The following is a 20,263-nucleotide window of genomic DNA, read 5'->3' as shown; positions in this document are numbered from 1 at the left end:
AAGCCCCCAGTTGTTGCGCCTTGAATTTAGGGGCTGCTTTTTTTTTTTTTTTTTTTTTTTTAAGCACGAGGAGGCTCGTCCTTCTTGGAGCTTTTCAAAAAATAACGACCTTCTCGTCCCCAACAGATTCCTGGATAGGTGTTGTAACATCTTCAAGGAAAACTTAGTGAAAGTCCCATAAGCCTTTTGTAGAAGTCGTGACCAGGATTATTAAGAATATGCACACACACGTACAAATATTCTCCACAAACTGTGTATTGGTTTGAATAATTTTCACAGTAGTACAATCTATTTTGCAATCAATGTTAGTCATTTCAATGGGTTTTGTTACAGACATCATAGTAAAGTGGCATGACTGCAAATGTATGCCATATGCCAAGGTGTTATTAATAATGTTAAACTCATTTGTTAATCCTTCACCTTCGCTTTTATGCATTGCTTTGTGTTGGTTTATGACATAAAACCCCAATTAAGCACAAAAAAATAGTAATTTTACCATAATAAAAACTGAAAGTATTAACTGCACTATGAAGTCATTATGAATGTACAGAGCAAAAATTGCCTTTTAAATATATTTTTTTCAAATATATATTCTACTTCTGTGGCTATTCAAATATACATGTGGGATATGTGTATATTCTGCAAAACATTTGAGCCCTAGTTTACTGTTTTTTGTTTTTCTCTTTTATGATTTTTGTATTACGGAAGAAATATTTGTAGCGCCAGCTGCATGCTGCTGGTTGGCCAGTCATTATCAGTGTCAGGTTTCGCTATTGTTATCAGCTCAAACTGGTTTTATGCTCATGTGACTTCTGGACACATGAGCACAGGCTGAGGAATGACATGAATTCCTGTGTGGCTCACGGAGAAACGTTCTGTCTTCACAGGAGAGCAGAAATGAACAAGAGACACCAGGAGATCAGGCAGAAATACGGTGAGCTTTTCTGACAAACACCTCTGTCTTAATTTGATAGTGTCTTTCGGGTCGTTGTCCTGCTAAAACATTTTGTATAAAGCGCAAAACTGGAGCGAGGTTGCTGGAACAGAAACCGGCCCACGGCATCTCAAATCCTCCACCCTACTAGCATTAAACATGATGTAGTTTTCCATATGTTTTTCATTTATTTCATGCCAAATCCACCTGGAACTTTGTTGCAAAGCTCAACTTGAGTCTGACCAAAAAAACATGTCTCCTGTTCAAATCTCTCAAGTGTTTAACAAACTCCAGACGTTTACGTTTGAGATGGTAGGACAGCAGAAACCTTTATTTTTTTTTATAGAATACTTCCTGAAAACTCATTTGATAAATTAATGGATTGTAATGTGGGAAAGGAAGAAATTTAAAGATAATTCATTATGCTGATGGTTTTTTTTAATTACTTTTAAAGAGATTGGTATTCTTACAAACAACTCTGCCATCAAGGATTGAGTTAACAATTTATATCAGATGGTGCAATTTTAGTTGAAGAGTAAAATTGACCTTATTTTACACATCTGACCCGTTCACATTCAAAAATCCTTTATTGATCTCAAAGGGAAATTAAATATTGTTGTGACCAATTGATTCAAAGTCTTCAAAGAGTTATTGTCAATTCTTTCCTTCGATTTCCCTAACAGAATTTATTATTTTCAACATTTTTATATTTTTTAACAAACACTGTTGTTAATGCTTTCTTTTTGTTTTTGTAGGACTGAATGGGCCAAATCCATATGCAAGATTTTCCTGAGATCCACGTTTTGAGCTTTTGGAAACAAGGACTGAGCTGTTGATCAGTAGCTTGGTCCCTGGTTGTAAAAATGTGCACGACCCAATATTTAACAGGAGCTAGAATAATGGAAATGTTTTCTGCAGGCAGGTCTTCGGTGTCGATAAACTCATGAGTCCATTCATTTGAAGGCTTTCACTGATGGTAAAACGGACACACCTGGATGCAATGGGTTCTTTTTTCTTCCAAACCAGAGGAGTTCCTATTCACTGTGGTTCCTCTTATTTATTAGCCTTTAGCTTAAATATGCAAAATGGAAGTCACTTTAGATGTTAAAGTATCAATCATCTTCTGCCAAACAAAATCTGTGGTCACTCCAGTTTCATGGATGCTTCAGATTTTAAAAGTATATTAGAGATGACATCTTTTTGTTTTCTGATTATCCTGATATTTCTGAAAGCCACCGTGCTTATATTGTTTGCTTGTTCCTCTTGGAATTGCTTTTTAACACATTTTTACAAAACATATTCATAATTACTGATCATAGTCAGCATTTGTCTAAATCAGGCTTGTTTTACTGCTGTTTGTGTCACATGAAGCTATATTCCCAATAAAAGATCTTAGACTACCTCCTCTGCTTGCCCCGTGTTGCATGTTTCTTTATTTAAACCCATCGGTCTTGATACATTTTTCTGTTAGCAGGGCAAAACGACAGATTTAGCTCAGTTGTTTAAGAAATCTGATTCAAAATATTACTTAATCTAGGTTTTCCTTGAATTGCACTTCAAATTTTCAACTATAACATAGAAATCTTAAAAGATTTCTATATTATAGATTTCTACTTCATATTCCACAGCTTCCCTCCCCAACCTCCATCTTGTCCCTTTCAACACTTCAGGTAAGAACAAGCTGTGGAAAGTCCAGGTTCAGATGTACTGTGTGGCATCATGGGATTTATGTTAAACCTGAGCCTAAAGCTTGGAAAAGTACCACAATTATGTTCTAATCATAAATGCTATTATGAAATGCTATTAGCACATCAGACTAATAGCTATTGGTTTGATCATCAGACTACTAGCATGTATAATTAGAACATCAGACTCTAATGTTGCCGCAGTAGTTTATCAGCGTCCCCACCCTAGGATGGCACCGTAACCAGCTTAACACTAAAGAAAATATACATGAAATATGTTGTTCAATGCTAATCGAAGGTAACTCTAAACAGGTGTTTGTTTTTTTAAATTAAGGTATATAATTTATTTATTTTTTTAAATTTGCATAAAAGGACATTGAGAGGGCCTCTGGCCCAGGCTCACATCATGCTAAATCCAGCCCTGTAGGCATGCATGTGAGGCGCTAATTCCAGTTAAACATTTATTTATATGACATTTATGTTCAGGTATTCACATAAAGAAAATACAGACATGTTCAAGTGATTTCACAATGAAAGCTCATGCATTCATTTTGATGCTCTGTTTCTACAGTGCGCATGAGCGAGGATTCTGCATGCGTGCGCGTCCCCGTGTCCGCGCTCCGTAGAATGGCAAACCACGTGGCTTTCCCCGACCAATCGTTTATTCGTCACAGCGGTCCAGCGCGCGTACGCGTCTGCGAGGAGAACATTGGACAGAAGGCAGCAGGAAGACGGCTAAAGCCCGGTATCGGTCTGTTCTGAACCCCCGAACACAAAACGAACCGAGATGTCAGAGGAAAAGCCAAAGGTAAGATATAGCGGCTCACACGGCGGCTCTTCTGTGGTGACTTCTGGGTCGGGCTGCTGCAAAATCGTCTAGGAAATGTGCAGTCTACAGGCCTGGGTTTGCACGTTTCTCCAAATTGGCGCAGTGTTGGTTTCGCAAAATGAATGAGAACCCGCACATCTATACGTATACTCAATGAGCAAGGCTGCACGATTGAAATGGAAATAAATCAAAATTACCTTGCTCCTAATGTTGTCCTTAATTTATGTATAAATTATTTGTTATAAATTTGATCACAGTGTATGTTTGTATCTTGTGGTCCCCCCCTTCTCACAACCACCTCTTTTGTCGAGAGGGTCACACGTTATCTCCGCAAAGCTGCAAAATGCCGCAGCTGTAGTTAGCGGCAAAAGAGCGCAAATGGTTATGACGCACCCGTTTAAAAACTGTTGTTGCGGTGGCGCGTTTGTGCTAATTTAGTTTTAAGACTGTTCCAGTTCGTCTAGGAAACAACAAAACAAAGCAGTTAGCCACATTAGCCCTGCAGCTAAACTTCCAATTGATCCCGAAGGACCGCCGGTGTGCTAACCTAGCCTGGAGCTAATTATGCTAACGTTAGCATCTGAAAATGAAGTCTGGCCTGATTTATCATCTGGGGTGGCCGGCTTTACTTATATCCTACTTATTATTATTATTTTTTTAATTTTTCATATTTTTTGTTAGCAAATACATATATTGTTACTTTGTTGTTTCCCTAAATTACAAATAAATACATTAGAGAGACAGTCTGTTTTAAGATATGCATACGAACTTTTTAAAATCATCTACTGTATCAAATTGCTAATAAAGCTAGAAATGATCAGCTCCTATATAAATAAATTGCTTAAAATTAATGCGAAGTCTTGGTTTTTGCCACACATTTAGCTACAACGCTGCTTTAGCCACCTACTGAATGCCACTTCTCCACAAGCCATGGATTTCCACTGTTTGTTAAAAACACGAGATTAAAGTCCGTTACTTCAACTGACTCTGTTCTGACTTTTTTTTTTTCCTCCTGACTTTTGCTCTGCAGGAAGGAGTAAAGACGGAGAACGACCACATCAACCTCAAAGTTGCAGGTCAGGATGGATCAGTCGTCCAGTTCAAAATCAAACGACACACGCCTCTCAGCAAACTAATGAAGGCGTACTGCGAACGACAGGTGAGTTGCAAGACTAGTTGGCTGTCATTAGGGATATTACAACCGCTTGCGCAATACAGTACTTTGCAAGTGTTCATACGACTTGAAATTTTGCCCATTTTTTTTTGTGCCATCAACAAACTTGTGTCTAAATAAAACCCAGCACAAGCAGTTGCCTTCAGAAAGGAAAACACAGGTAGTGTCATTGGAGTGGCTGAAGGAAAGCCATAAGAAGTGTGGAGAAGGAAGTAACCTGCATTTTGTCCAAGTGGAAAACTGTTCGTGTAACAGAAAACCAACACTGTATAACCCTGAACTCACCGACTACACATTAACCATGATGGTGGCAGCATCACGCTGTTCGGATGCCTTTCTTTAGCAGGGACAGGAGGCTGGTTGGACGATGCATACAAGTGCTCTGAACTTTTCAAATCCTATCGCAATACTTTGAAGTTTGTGGTTGAGACTTGACAAAATCGAAACAGCATAGAAATCGCATTCCTGTTTGCGCCCGCTTCAGTTTTCTGGTTGTTGTTTACCCGTTGCCCGTCTTCATCGACAGGGTCTTTCAATAAGGCAGATCAGATTCAGGTTCGATGGCCAGCCAATCAATGAGACGGATACACCCGCACAGGTATGGTTACCCTTTTCTACACGATGAAGCGTGCAAAACAAAACATTTCACATATTTGTATTTTTTTTGTTTATTTTTTTGTTCTGTTTTAAATGCATTCGAACTGCTCAATCCTTTTCGATATCCATCTATTTTTATGTCCTCTTTCCAGCTGGAGATGGAAGATGAAGACACCATAGATGTTTTCCAGCAGCAGACTGGCGGGTGCTGCTAAGCCCGACCACCCACCTCACTGACGGCCATGTTCAAACCATGCCCTAAACCACCTTCACTGTCTCTCCCTCCCAGTTTGCTCCTGCCAGCTTATAATTATTGTTATTATTATTATTATTATTATTCTCTTTTGAAAGACATTCTTTGCCTGATGTGTCGGTGCTCGTCAGCTGTTTATTTTACTCTTTTAGTCAGGACTGAAGTCGAGTGTTTTCAGTCTTTGCGGCTGGCCGGTCAGGACCACCTCGTCCGGCGCTGCAGATTGTAATCGGACCAACGGCTCTCCACAGAAACTGCTGTTTCGGCTCTGCTTCCAGCGCGTCAGAGTGTGGGGCTCTGCAGGTGTTTTTTTTGTTTGTTTTTTTTTTGTCCAGGGGTCGCAGTCAGTGGGGCGCGATTTTGAAGGGGAAGCACCGTCTGAACTGAACACCCACCTGCTTGCTATTTCACTTTTGTTTCATTTTGTTTTTGTTGAGCAGATGTATTTAGGTATATTTACATTTTAGGTGCTTCTGCATTGTTTTTGTACTTTTTTTTTTTTTGCCTTCCGTTTAAAATTATAGTTTTATTTTTTTTTTTCCTTCCTGTATAGAAATATCCAAATGGGTGTTAGATTAGTTGTGAGGTTAAGAACAATACTCCAAAGACAAGAACATCTGCTTCTCTTTAAATGTATGTTTCTCTAATTGCAAGGTTAAAACGGTGTCATTAGATCGTTAGTGTTTTGCTCCCTGGCTTCTAATAGAGAACAATCTGTTGTACAGATTGCCATTTGCTCAGGCGAAATGCTCGATCAGGGAGTTAAAAATAAGTCTATGCCATCGAAGTAGGCTTAGTTTTTGGCTGTGTCTTGGTAACAAATGCATCTTTTTCCTCTTTATTTTATATTTTTCGGCTATTAAACGGACAGCCATCTGTCCCTGCGATAAAAGCGGCTCCGATTGGGAGTTCGGCTGCGGGCGAACTGTTTCCGACTCGAGTGCCGTTTTCGCCATCGAGCGGCTTCCACTTTGAGCTTAGGACATCCAGCCAAAGCAGATTGTTGTAAGCACATCACTTTTCTACGATGCGTCACCTGCTGAGATGCTGTGTTAAAAACAAAATGCTGCCGTTGTTGGAGAAGATCTCTCAGATGAGTCTGGCGTTTCGGAGACGTGACGTTGGTGCGTCTCTTCATGTTCGTAGAGCAGGAAGGTCAGTCCCAGGGTCACAGAGTTGCTTACTTTTGATCCTTTTACCGTCGCAAACTTGGATCTTTCAGTCTGGAGTGAAATGAGCAAAATGCTTTTTAAATGAGCTGGAAATCTGTGAAAAAGCAAAACCCGTTTGGAGTCATGTGGAGTCTCACGGATGCTTTTTGAGGTTTAACGCTCAGAAAACGGGTTAGTTTTCTTTTTTTGTACCTGAGCAGGTCCGGTTTCATTTTGAACAAGACGGCCAAACAAATGACCGCAAATCTCCTTCCCTTCTTCCTCTAACCTGCCAGAAAGCCATTTCCCTTTTATATTAAACTGTTCACATCCATCTTATTCAGCTGTATTTTTGTATGCATCCTTTTTATCAGCCGAGTAAGTGGCGGTATCCTTTTTTTTTTTTCTTTTTTTTTAAGCGAATACATATATATATATATATACTTGCCATCTGCTATCAGAACTCTTCATTTTACTGTTTAAGTTCACAAATGACTCCCGAACAGCCGTTTCTCCCCATTGGATGGCGTGTTGGAAGAGGAGTCTAGTCTTTGTGCGACGCATCTCGGCACAAATCATTTACTGGTAATGATTGTGAATTTAGCTTTCATCACAAATATAAGAGCACATTTTATCAGTACCTACGAATCAGCCTTCCACATTCTTTGCATTTTAACAACTGGGTTTATCTGGACAGAAGTCTTTTGTGGCGGCTGGCTGAGCTACACTGTTATGTATGAAGAATGGGGTCCAGGTCTCGTCTTGTTTGTTTTTCTCTACTTGTTTGTACATTATTTGTGGTCTTTTACTACTGTATACAATAAATATAGTTTGGTACTCAGATATGTGGTCTCCTGCTTCATTATTTAGTTTTTTTTATATATAATTCAGTGGTTCAGTTTGTTTGAACTTTAGATGCATTATGACCACTACAAAACTCTCAATTGGGATTTTACAAATAAAAAAAAAAGTGGATTTTCACATTTAGCCCCCTTTACCTGAATACCTCCAAATAAAATCCAGTGTCTCAATTCCCTTTAAAAGCCTCCTTTATGTAAATTGAATGAGGGTCCTATTCACAGTCTGCCACAATCCATGCTGTGGACAAAACAATTTAAATAAGGTGGTCTAATTAGATGAGATAACCTCAGTGAAGTACGGTAGTGGCGGTATCATTCAGTTTCAATGCTTTTCCTTGGAGGAAAGCTGGCCCAAGTTGATGTGGATGGTAAATGAATGCAGTGATATGTGCTGGATGAAAACTTGAGATTAGGAGGCAGGTTCATCCTCCAGCAGGACAGTAAACATCAACGTAGAGCCATAGATGGAGTAATTTAGAATTGAGGCATATTCGTCTGTTAAAACGGCCCAGTTAAAGCACTTACCTAAATTGAAGTGAAAATATGTCAAGATTTGAAATGTGATGTTCGCAGAACGCACCCAGTATGACTGACTTTGCTTTGCAATGAGCGGGGGAAACACAATATGTATCTCTGCACACCCCACACTTTGCAAATTGTTTGAACCGACGATGTAAAAATTTCAACCGCGCACAATCAGCACAGGTTTGTGTTGATCTTTCCTATAATATCCCAAAAGCTGGAATCCTTCAATCTTATTACAATCACATCAGCTCAGACTGCATGTGACGGGTCCTTTTTGTTTTCCTTTTTTGTCTCTAAAGCCTTTATTATTATTTTTTTTTTTACAGTCAAAAACATAATTTCACACCACCTGTACATCTCTGCTTTCTAAAAAAAATTAAAGTTGTTATAAAAAAAGGGGACAGGTGCAGTCACTCACTACACAATGCTTTTGGCAATTTCAAAGTGACAATCTAAAAAAAAAAAAAAAATCTATTTGGCATTAACACGTCTGACATTAAGAGGGCTATAATTCATAAACAAGCAGACGGAGACTATGAAGCAACGACCACGAGGTGGCAGCACTGAAGCATGCCAACAAAACCCGTCAGGAACAGTTTCAGCTGGTTTAAAACTTAGTTCCAAAACTTTGAGGCCTTGGTCACGACTATTCAGCTATTACAAGTAAATATAAAAATATCGTTGTGATTAGAAAAATATCCAGCAGGTCAGTTTTATTCATTTATGACTACTGTTATCTGTTGCAACGATTATGTTATGTTCTTTTCAGACTTCAATACTGAAAAACTAATTACAGGCAAACAAAGCTTCGCATTACATACATGATGATTATTAAAAAAAAAAAAAAATTCAAGGCAAAACATATATACTGATTAAATCTAATGATGATGCAGTTCTCAGAATACCAAAGGAAAAACAAAAAAACATGCAAATTACAATTCACAAAGCCTGGGAGACTTTAAGGAAAAGATTAAACCAAGTGATAAGTATTACATTGTTTTAGCACAGTTAAATTAGGTTCTTTGTAACCTCTATTTAGAACCCCAGATGTTTGATAAATGGGCCTGTCTAACTCAGCTGAACTGGAACAGCGATAAGATCGTTGCTGCTATTGATGAGTCAAACCAGGAATAAGGAAACTTATGAGTTAGGGCGTTGTACTGGGATTGTTTCTGTTCCTTAACTGGCTTTCTCCCACAGCCCTGTCCTGTCTCGCAGGAAGAATGACTGTTCAACGGGATGCAGATGGATACAGATCGCACTGTGATTCGTGAAGTGTTAGCTAAATTGCAACTGCAGTTCATCAATGTTGAAAAGCTTAGTTTTTGCTTCATCTCACAAGAGCTCCTTCTTACAAATATTATCTCAGAAGCCGGTTGTTTCTCTGGATTTTACTTAGGAGGTCAGAGAGTAAAGAGGTCTGCACAACTAAGATAGGCAGAATAAAGACAGACAACTTTTTTTTTCCCATTTGACTGACATTTTGTATCTGCTTGCACACAGAAGTTGTGTTTGCCTGCCTACCGATCTGTGTCAGTGTGCTGTAAGCACAAATGCACAAAATAAAGTGAGGCAGCTCAGCCCTCTGGCGGTGTGTGTTACCAAATTTGCGGTCGAGGGAGGATGAGTGACAGGCCGGTTAGTGATTTGCATGGCTCCGGTGTTTAAAAGGAGCTGCAGGTGCAGGATTCCCTTCACAGAGGGGTGGATTTGGTTCAGCACACACAGGTACCCTTTCATGCTGCTTAAGTACGACGTGTGATCAAGTAGATACTCAGAAAGACTCCAAGTTTGAACGTATTCTTTCTTACCCGGGATCAAGATGAAGGATGCCCGGTTTCCTTTCATGGATCATCGTTCGAGCTAAATACCGAGGGAGGAGGAACAGACTGAACACTACCCCGGCCATGGAGACGCTCCTGTTAGTTGGGAACTGAAGCGGACCGCTTTTCATAATGTTGATGCAGATACTCATACTGCTCCTCCTCTGGGCTTCCAGGGTCACGGAGACGGCGACAGACGCATGGAGACAGTGCACAGGTAGGAGAGTGTTTTATCTGCTGTTATCTGTTTCATTCTAAACTTTATGAGATATCACCTCGTCTCGGCTCAGCACAAGTGGTCCTGTTAATGATTACCCAGTGGATTGTTTATGGCTCCATCCAAAAGCTGGGAAGGCCCTGCAGCTAAAATTCTTCTGGATAATTCCAACTGTCTGCGTCTGCTTACTGGGAGTGCTTGCGTGTGTGTGTGTGTGTGTGTGTGTGTTAGTGTGAACATCCACAAACAAGTACAGGCATTGCATGGGGTTAGGGTTCAGTTGCATTTCAATACACATCAGGATATTAGGGTTTACAGGATAAACATTCAACTGACATCTCATCAATCTTTCAGTGTTTCTCCTCTACCAGTCCAGCTTTTGAGTGAAGTATCTTGTTATAGTAACAACCCTTGTAAAAAATAATGTATCTATTACTTTCCAGTCATCTTGATTGTTTTTCCTTTTCAATCCAGGATCTTGCAAAGGTGTTAATGCTGCCTTTTGCATTTTGACAAGTAACAATGTATGTATTTTATTAGGATTTTATTTAATAGACTCCGTGTAAAGTAGTTCATAATTAGTTGAACTATTTTTGCCACTTTTTCGGAGGCTCTGGAAGGGGCTGTGTACTCACAAAGAATGGGCTTTAACCAGACACGTAAAAGAATACAACTATATTCTCAATGTATTTTTACATGTTTATTTATTTATTTACTTTACAAAATTTAAATGATCAAAAATCACACAGTTTGATTTACTGTAGAATAATCCAGTTCAGATTTCACGTCAGAGTATTCTAAAATGAAAAAGTAGAGCATATTTATCTACCAAAAAAATGTAATAATAATAATAATAATAATAGTAATAATAATAATTATTATTATTATTATTTGACTCCAGAAAAGATGTGAGTCCAAAGTGGACAGTTTCTGTTGATATAATTAATGAGAAGATGATTGAAGCTCAGTGCAGGAGGAAAGACGCGCCGTCATTGGATAGAAGTTGGAGAAACAATTTACCCAGTAAATTTTGCGTCTCTGATTGGTTTTTACCTTAGACTCAAATTAAGAAGTGTGAGGATTCTCAATCTATTTCTGAGCTTCATTTCTGCAGAATCTCCAGCCATTCATACTATGACCGCCGTCCTGGCCTCTCTATCTGTCTGCTGTCCTCAGAGTTGCTCCCCTTGGATCTCCTGTCTTTTGTTCTGGAGAGGGACACCTCCAGGGTGGTCCCCGGGGCGCGCGTGAAGCAGGCGGCTGGGGCGAGGGGCGTCCAGTTTCTCAGCCCCGATGCGTCTCTGAGCTTCGCCGCTTCCCAGCTCTTGGTGAACTGTGACCTTTTCCCCAAAGAGTTTTCCATTGTTGTTACAGTGAAAGTGAATCGCTTTGCACCCAAGGTAAGCATCTGTCAGAGGAGATGGATCTCTGACACAAGACCAAAAGTATATGCTTTGCAAATAAATATTTTATTTATTCTCAGTAAATAAAATGTACATTTTATATTTTATTAAATAAATATCTAATAAAAATAATTACTTATTTTATTAGGTAAGTAATATATTAATTAGTAATTATTTAATATGCTAAATAAATATTTATATATGCTGATATATATTATTGATGAATATTATTTATATTATTTAATGCATCCTTTACATTTTTCCATAGCCAAATTCGTTTAGTCTTGATGGCATTTACTCTCTTTTCTGCAGCGAGACGAGTACATCTTCTCTCTGATGGGACCACGTAATTTGGAGACCGTTGCGCTGGAGGAGAAAGAAGACGAGCAGAGCCCGAGGAAGAAGGAAACCAAGAGAGATGAGAAACATGCAGGGATCATCCTTGGACTAAAGTTATCCCAAAACAGCCTGCATTTTGTTTTCAACGGCCATCGGAAAGCAACAGAGCACTGGAGCTTCCAAGGCATCCGTCTGACTCCCAACCAGTGGCACACACTGGTTTTAGTCGTCGGCGTTCACCGCAGGAAGCTGACGGTGGACTGCAACCCTCCGCTGGAAAGGTAAGCTCAGCTCTCTCTTTTTTGCCTTTTTTCCCGTCCGTCATTCATCGCCCTTTCCTATTTACCTGCCAGATCCTGGATGTCTCACCACAATAAAATGCTCTTGCTGCAATGTAAAATGTATTTGCACCCTGCAGTCATATCATGACATCCCGGCAGTAAAGTGACAGATGGTTTTGAGAAGAAACTTACTGCTCTGACATACAGCAGGGTGCAATCTCTATAACCATCAGAACAGTTCAGGTTTCAAGTTCTTGTTTTTCAGTCTGAAATTTAAGAAAGTTACTTCGGTTGGAGGAAATTCAGCTTACTTTCAAATTAAAAGTCACTTTCGATGTTTGAAACGTTATACTTTGTAAACATTTTACAGAAATGAACTTCTTTGTGTTTTTTTAGGATTTGATAAGATTAGTACAAAGTGGAACATAATTCTGAAGCAGAAGAAAAGAGAAACATGGATCCCAAATTTGTTTTAGCAAAGGAACAACTGAAAAGTGTGGTGTGCATTTTTATTTACCCCTCACCCCTTAATTCTCTTTATCATCGTAATCCTAAATAAAATCAAGTGCAATCACATAACATAAGTTGTTAACTAAATATGAAATTGATTACTACACGTTGGAGTTTCAGCTTCCAGGAGAACTACCCCACAGATTCAGCTAATGAAATGTTATAGTTGAAGTAATATCCATGGCCCAGTCAAAGTCTACACCTAAGCGGAATTGAGAATCTGCAGAAAGACTTGAAAACTGATAATCAAAGAGCTCTTCACCCAATCTACTTTTCCACAAAGAATAATTTTGTTTTCTTTGTGTGTGAAACTCAGATATTACACAAAATACTCACGACCGTGACACTTCACCAAACATTCAACCCAGAATGTAGGTGCTCTTTAGGAATCTCCATGTGTTTTGCACTGCCTGCTTTAGTTTTGAGCGTTCAGAGCTGCATCGGATGTCGGCAAGTCCAGTTGATTTATGAATGGCCAGAAGCAGATCAGAGATGACTTTGTCTTTGTGAGTTTATTAAGGAAATGTTTTGAGAAAAGTGCGTTGACTGTAAAAAAAAAAAAGCAAAACCCCAAAACAACCAAGGGTTATGCATACCTTTGGAAGGCGGTGTTTATTGGCTGTTTAGGATAATTGTCTTTTATTGCAAACAGTGTTCCCTCCAGGGCTTTCCCTTCAGATCTTAACATCCAGGCATCCAGATTCCACATTGGCAGTCGGGGAAGATGGAAGGGCTTGTTTTCAGTGAGTTGAGTTTCAAATTGCGATTCAGTTCCGAGGTCATTTAATAGCATCCCGACCACTTCCTGACGAGTATTTCATCTGTTGCCACATGTTCAGGGCCTGATGCGACAACTGGTTCTCGTGCCGAACTCAGACGCCTCCAATCAACTCTGCCCGTCTTCTGACCCCCGGCTCGCAGCTTTGTCGGTTCCACCGCTGCTCTTAGACCTGCCTGTCAGGAGGAGGCAGAACGAGAGACATGACACTTCCTCTGGTAATTTGTACATTCGCTTCACAAGGGAATGTGACGGGAGTATTTAGGGAATTACCGCTGATTGCTCCGTCTTCGACGCAATCTGTCAGGAGCCGCGGGACGACCGTCGGTGGGAGCGGAGAGGCCGTGTTCTGAGTTGCTGCGAGGTCAGCTGTGGTTTAATCCTCTCAAAAAGGGCCTCTACGTCTGTGACGGGTCAGCGTGGATCACTGTGTTGGAGGGTAAAGCATCCAACTGCTAAAACAAGCAACTTTATCTCTTTGTTGCAATTGACAAAATCATTTTCACAGACCATAAAAGACTGGACTATGTTTTGGAGCAGCAGGTTCTTGCCACCAGCTCTGAGACGCACGATGTAGAGGTATTTCTCCACCGTTTCTTTTCCGATACGACTTCGCTGTTTTGTTTTGAGCTCATTTTTTATCTGATCTTTAGGTGTTTCAGATTCAAGACATTGGCCTTATGGCGGCCATGGCCCACAGATCCTCAGCCTCTGGTTCTGCTGTGTATCTCTGGACCAACTTGGGTTTCCGGCTCTACCAGAACATCAGCACCAACGGCGCTCTGTCTTGGAAGCATTTCCAAATAGGAAAGAAGGTGCTATGGAGATTCCATCCTTTCTTTTTTCTTTTTAATCAACACTATTTGAAAATGAAAACCTTAACTTCATCTCTCATTACCTCTGTTTTGTTGTTTTTGCCTGCAGGCATATCTGGTAGTGTCTAATTCTGGGACTGAAACAAACAAGTCTGTAGACAAACAGCCTGAATCTGACTTCTCTGTCATTTATAAATGGAGCAAAAGAAGAAAACGGTTTGTGCGGTTCCAGACTCTGCAGACCTACTGCGCTCGAGACTGGGAGGCTTTCGACATTAATGAACAGACTTATCTTGCTGTGGCCAATCACAGAATGGGTAAACAATTACACTGCCACTCAAAAGTATGGCTGCTTTTTTCTGGTCATTCTTAAATATTTGAGATCATTCAACCGACTTTAATATCAGATAAATAATCCAAGTAAATGCAGAAAGCAGTACTCTATTGTTACAGTGTGGATTAATTGATTAGCCACTTTTTTACTGACGGATTTGCAGGATCAATAAATAATTTAAACAAAAAAATTCTGACAAGGAAAAACATCATGTCCCAATCTAAAAAAACACAGAGACAAAGCTTATTTCCCTTAATTAGCATAATTAGCATTTGAAAACTACTTTTGTATATACTTGGGTTATATTTATCTGGTTAATGATCTGTATCATGTAAGTGTGTAAGAAGAAAAACATTTCTGTCAGAAGGCGAACACCGTATGACCGGACCGTGTTTCAGTGCCTCACAGCTTTTTGGCGATGCTGAATAAAACCCGAGTCTTACTCTTACTGTTACTCCTTTCAGGAAACAACAACCACACCATCAACAGCGTGATCTACAAGTGGAACAGATCGACAAAGTCTTTTGAGGTTCACCAAACGCTGATCACATCGGGGGCCTACGACTGGGAGTTCTTCAAAGTTGGACCGTACCACTTCCTGGTGGTTGCAAATGCTTTCGATGGCGTGACCACTTCTCTGGACTCAGTCATCTACGTTTGGATTGATGGGAAATTTCAAGTGTTCCAGACAATCAAGGTGTGTTGATAAGAAGAACAGTTGCATCAAAAATGGTGCCGACAACCTGGCTCATATCTGATTACAGTACCACTGCCGATCGAACCACTGTGAAAAGTCGATGGCACTTGAAGGCAGCATTTTGGTAGGGGGTTGATTTCATCTGATTTATCTCTGATATGATTACGCAAAGATCCTGTCAGGACGGAATAATAAAACGATAAAAGGAAAAGTGTTGGGAAGGAAGGAAGGAAAATGATCAAGATAGAGGCAAACACATATGATGTGGTTTTGCATGATTTGCCTGACTGATGGAAGTGCTTTGCAACTGATGTGAACAATTTTATTTGAATCTGGCTGCAGCTGATGTGACTGTGTTGACACATTGATTGCCACACGAGAAAACACACAGAGATTTGTAATTAAAGGGGAACTCCAGAGGTTGTGGGGGTGGAGGGGGATTCGTGAGAACCCCTAGGGGCTGGTAGTAATAAATTACCTGAAATCATCAGAGAAACATGAGAATCTGGATTTCCGATATCTCTTGGCTGCACAAACAGTGAAGCTTCATGACGCAATCTGTTGGCTCGTACATGAGAAGACGGTAGGTACATTTTAAACAAGCATTACTCACTGTTGTAATGTCATTTAGTTCCATTACGGTGGAGCAACACACATCCATTTACTGCTATGCACATCTTTACTCACATGTAGCAGTGTGCAAAACCTGCTTGCATGTAAATATGAAAGATTTTTAATGGTCATGAAAAAGATTCTCTTGAGTTTAGATGTTTTTGCTTATTTTCAGTCTTATTTGCTGACCAGTATCCCTCCATAGTCAGAGAAATGATTTCTTGTGAGCTTATCTGCTAACTATGATTTATAAAATAGAGAGACAAAAATTATTTTAGATTCAAGAACTGAAAAAAGTTTGTGTCACCAAGTAATGGGTTTTAAATTAACAGTCGTTCTTCAACTTTCAAGAACAAGAGATGTTGGTTCTTGCATGACTGGAGGCCTTCCTATGACCCCATTTGTTTTTTTATTTCCACTCAGTTAAAGTGCCACCAAAACCAAACTGTGTTTGAGAGGAACTTTGATAAGTGTATCATAATTTATGTAGGTTTTTTTTATCATTCTGTGTATTACCATTTTCATGCTTGACTCAGTCTAATTGGGTCTGGATGCTTGAAAAACTACGTTTAATCTAAAATAATCTACGTGATCAGCCAAATTGCCCACAACCGCACCGGCAACAAAACTTCAAATTTTTTAGATTCTTTTGTGAAAAAGCTGAAATTTCCAGGTTGCAAGTCAAAAATAAGTGGGAATTTTCTCATCAGAAACCCTTTAAAAGAACAACTAAATAAACAAACCCAAAAACAAATGGCTATTTGATTGTTTTTCTGGTCAAAATAAATAAGCAGATTTAAATTAAGCTTAATAACTTTTCACATTGAAAAACAAAATCAAATTTCCATCACAGATATACCAACTTTGCACTACTCCTGTTGTCTCTGCCTGTAAAGCATAGCAATAAAGGTTGTTATCAGCATCTATATGATTTTAAGCCCTTGTTCATCTATATATGTTATTTGTGAAAAAATAACTGGGACAAAACGTTTCATATGTACAGAAGAAAAAGCGCCCCCTGTAGTCATTCTCTATGAATTGTTTCAGAATTTGGTACATGCTGGGAATTATTTAATTATTTAATTTCCTTTTGGGATTAATTAATTATTTTTGAATTTGAATTTAATTAAATTTGAATTAATAAAAAAAAAAGTCCATTCCTCTTTGGCAGTTATTTTGATTTTATTATTTCAAACACAACAACAAAAAAGAGTTTTTTTGGTAATATTTATTTATTTATTTATTTATTTATTTATTTATTTATTTATTTATTTATTAAATGAAACTGAAGTGTTTCCTGACGAATATGTCAAATTACCAAAACATGCATGGACTGGCACGTTCCCTCGCAGTGAGAAATCTAAATAAGAAAGTCTTAAGTTGTCATCTTTTCTCATGCTCCCAATGCAACATTATTTTCTGAAGATTGTGTATTACAACCTGTTTTCATTGATTTTGGATGTGAAACCATTTTGTCTACGTCAACCTAGACTACCCCTGGTATAAACTGAAACAAATAGTTTCAAAGAGACATTTATTATGTTAGTTACAACTTAAATCTCTGTTTGCACTTTTACACTTATTCACATACGATTAAACGCAGAAAAATATTCACATTCCTGCCAAATGTAACTTAACCAACATCTGACTGGAACTAATGATGTTTTCTAGCTGGAAAGCAATTAAAAGAAGGGTGTGATTTCTGAAATACCAAAAAAGACTTTCCCACTCATTGTGGAGAAAGGTATGAATTACATGACACTATTAAATTAAAATGTAAGTAAAATCAAATATATTTTAATTACGCTTAATTATACTTATCTGATGTTTTGTCTAATTTTCTACCAGAGCCATACTTGTTGAATTAAAGTAATTTTAAATGAAAATCTTCCAGGGCTGTGAATGATTGTGGGTTTAAATGGATCCCATATGAAATATTTGACTGATCGTCTGACTTTCTGCAACCGTAGACATTCTGCGCCACAGACTGGGAAATGTTCCAGATTGGCAGCAGAGTATTTCTGGTTGTGGCCAATGGACACAGGCTCCAGGGTAACGGACCCAGCCAGTACACCATCAACTCAACCATCTATGAGCTGGACATGAGTGGAAGGATGTTTGTTCGCTTCCAGGACATTGTTACCTACAGGTATTCACGTGAATTTTGCAGATTCTGTCTATGAGGTGCATGTACAAACACAGGCTTTTTAAATAATTTTTGTGGTTAAAGATATTTGCAGTCATTTAAATTTATCACCGGTATACCTAACAATCTTTTTCCTTTCCAGTGCAGTGGATTGGGAGTTCTTCAGCCTTGGGGAAGAATATTTCTTGGTTGTTGCTAACTCCTATAATGGGGAATCCTACTCTCTCAACAGCATTCTTTACAGGTATTCAACTTGTCAACAAGTCCCCACCCTGTGTGATGTCTTTCGTCAACCCTTATTGCCATGGGGTATCTGTCGTAAAATCATTTTAGAAAGAAACACTTGTACATGCATTATGCAAAATACTACTATTTTTGACATGTATGATGCCTTGAAAAGGAATTTTTAACACTTAAACCTATTCCATTTTTTGTATCAGTGCTTCCTTTAATGTGAATTTTTTTTTCACATTGCAACCACAAACTTTAGGTTGTTTGTTGTTGTTTTTTTTATTGGGATTAAATGAGATAGATCAACGTAAACTAGCACGTTGCATGCAAGCCGAAGGAAAATAAATTTTTAATAGAGATAAAAATGTAACAAGATTCCTGAAGAAAATTGTTTGTGCTGGGCTTTATTTAGCAGCATCAGAATAAATGAGGTTGAATACAAATGTACTCCTCACTTTCAAGATTTTATCTGTTGAAATTTAAAAAAAAAATCACTCACAACTATGCACTACTATTTTTGTTTTGTAGGTATAATCCAAATAAAACACACTAAAGTTTGTAGTTGTACCTTGAATTAACATAAAAACGTCAAAGAACACAGGAAGCAGCGTCTAATGTGCAAGTAGCCCATTTTGTGATTTCTTTTATCCGCTTACAGGTGGCAGGGATATGAAGGATTTGTTCCCGTTCATTGGCTCCCAACCATTGGGTGCAGTGACTGGGAGTTTTTCAGCTCTAATGGAGAATCCTTTCTGATCTACTCCAGTGCCAAAGCGCCTCTCTCCAAAGTTTTCAAGCTCAAAACCTACTAGACGACAAAGTGTGCACATGGCTTTGTGTTTTCAGTTTGCGTGCGACATGTTGTGCTCCTGTGAATAGTTTTATATCTTTGTATACTGAGAGAACTTAAAGACATAATTTAACTGTCAAATATTTTAATAAAATTATATTTGAAAGAACTTCACAGAGGCCTTAACCCTATACCTCTTCATACCTCACAAATACTTGCAGCCATGATGTGGATGTTTTATGTGTGACAAATACAATTAAATCCCCCCAAAATATTACTACCTTTTTTTTTGTAAGAGAGTTTATATTTTACATTGTTTCATGCTGTATTTGTATTTAAAATGTGTGGTTGCTAACTCAGTGGAGTTCCAAGACAAATATGTTGAAAAACATAGGAAAAAACTAATTAAAGTTAAATAACTAGTATGTTAAGCTTTGACGTGGAAAAGATAAATGTCAAGCACCGTTAGGTGATAATCACTCAGTCGGGTTTATTTTCACAAGTTCAAAAGGAGTCAAAGTTGGCCCTGTCAACAGGCAGACAACAAAACAGTTTTATACCAAGGACATGAAATTTTAAACAGTGGAGAGACAGTCGGGCTCCTGAGCAGCTGCAGAAAACAAAAACTAACCTTGAGTGTGTGTCACAAGGAGGTCTCTTTAGAATAGAGACATATAACATGATCATGAGATGAATGTCATAATATCCTGCCTTGTAATAACATTTCGAACCACAACTTTAATAACTATATATTTTCCTCTATTTATACGTGTTGCAACATATATCAAAGAATATATATTTTTGGCATGCATAACAAATATTTACAATTTAAATTTCTACATATAGTTATTGCCTGCACGAGACAATCTATTGAGACTTTTACAGATGTGAAATTGTTTGTAATATATTTAAATATAGCAAACTTAAATGTTTCAATTGTATATTTTTTTATTTGTAACTTTTTTGAGAAAAGTTATGTTTGTGTTTTGGACGTTATTTTATGTATATGAAAATACAGATGCAAAGAAAAGATTATAAATCAACAAATGTAATTGGTATTTAAAGAAAGTTTCCCCTAACACAGATAAATAAGGCACACTTTTTAGTGTGCTTTTTTTGTATTTGTTAAGCCACTCATGTGCGGTTTATTATGCTGTCATAGACTGAACTGCTGTTTCATTTTGCCTCTGACTGCATTGAAAATGAAACTGAATCTCAGACATTTTATCCTAACAATGCTCGGTATGTCAGTGTTAGATGGTAAATTGTCTATGTCTTT

General features: G+C 38.4%; 3 protein-coding genes and 1 long non-coding RNA gene across 4 annotated transcripts in view; 3 read left to right on the top strand and 1 right to left on the bottom strand.

Moving 5' to 3' along the window:
* Positions 1-2,335, top strand: part of pttg1ipa (PTTG1 interacting protein a) — an 11,695-nt gene extending 9,360 nt beyond the window's left edge. Inside the window, exons 6-7 of the mRNA XM_015048866.1 lie at positions 888-934; positions 1,690-2,335. Coding sequence (XP_014904352.1) covers positions 888-934; positions 1,690-1,727 — 85 coding nt within the window. The 3' untranslated portion in view covers positions 1,728-2,335. The remainder of the gene's footprint in view (positions 1-887; positions 935-1,689) is intronic.
* The window catches only part of LOC106957494 (uncharacterized), an 18,280-nt gene extending 15,469 nt beyond the window's left edge, over positions 1-2,811 (bottom strand). Inside the window, exon 1 of the long non-coding RNA XR_001426958.1 lies at positions 2,245-2,811. This is a non-coding gene — a long non-coding RNA (uncharacterized LOC106957494). The remainder of the gene's footprint in view (positions 1-2,244) is intronic.
* Positions 2,812-3,318: 507 nt separating this feature from the next.
* Positions 3,319-6,741, top strand: sumo3a (small ubiquitin like modifier 3a). The gene is made up of 4 exons (XM_015048867.1): positions 3,319-3,427; positions 4,479-4,607; positions 5,149-5,220; positions 5,372-6,741. The coding sequence occupies exons 1-4, from the start codon at positions 3,407-3,409 to the stop codon at positions 5,432-5,434; spliced, it is 285 nt and encodes a 94-aa protein (XP_014904353.1). The 5' UTR covers positions 3,319-3,406; the 3' UTR covers positions 5,435-6,741.
* A 2,695-nt stretch (positions 6,742-9,436) lies between these two features.
* On the top strand, positions 9,437-20,105 carry LOC106957491 (thrombospondin-type laminin G domain and EAR repeat-containing protein-like). Its single transcript, XM_015048865.1, has 13 exons — positions 9,437-10,048; positions 11,225-11,448; positions 11,764-12,071; positions 13,234-13,324; positions 13,421-13,577; positions 13,667-13,798; positions 13,868-13,938; positions 14,013-14,174; positions 14,284-14,491; positions 14,973-15,205; positions 17,788-17,966; positions 18,106-18,207; positions 18,853-20,105. The coding sequence occupies exons 1-13, from the start codon at positions 9,964-9,966 to the stop codon at positions 19,004-19,006; spliced, it is 2,106 nt and encodes a 701-aa protein (XP_014904351.1). The 5' UTR covers positions 9,437-9,963; the 3' UTR covers positions 19,007-20,105.
* Positions 20,106-20,263: the final 158 nt, after the last annotated feature.

This window comes from Poecilia latipinna, unplaced genomic scaffold (genome assembly GCF_001443285.1).
Source record: "Poecilia latipinna isolate Pla-1442-1.1 unplaced genomic scaffold, P_latipinna-1.0 Scaffold908, whole genome shotgun sequence".
Lineage (NCBI taxonomy): Eukaryota > Metazoa > Chordata > Actinopteri > Cyprinodontiformes > Poeciliidae > Poecilia > Poecilia latipinna.
This window is presented reverse-complemented; position numbering and strand designations above follow the sequence as displayed.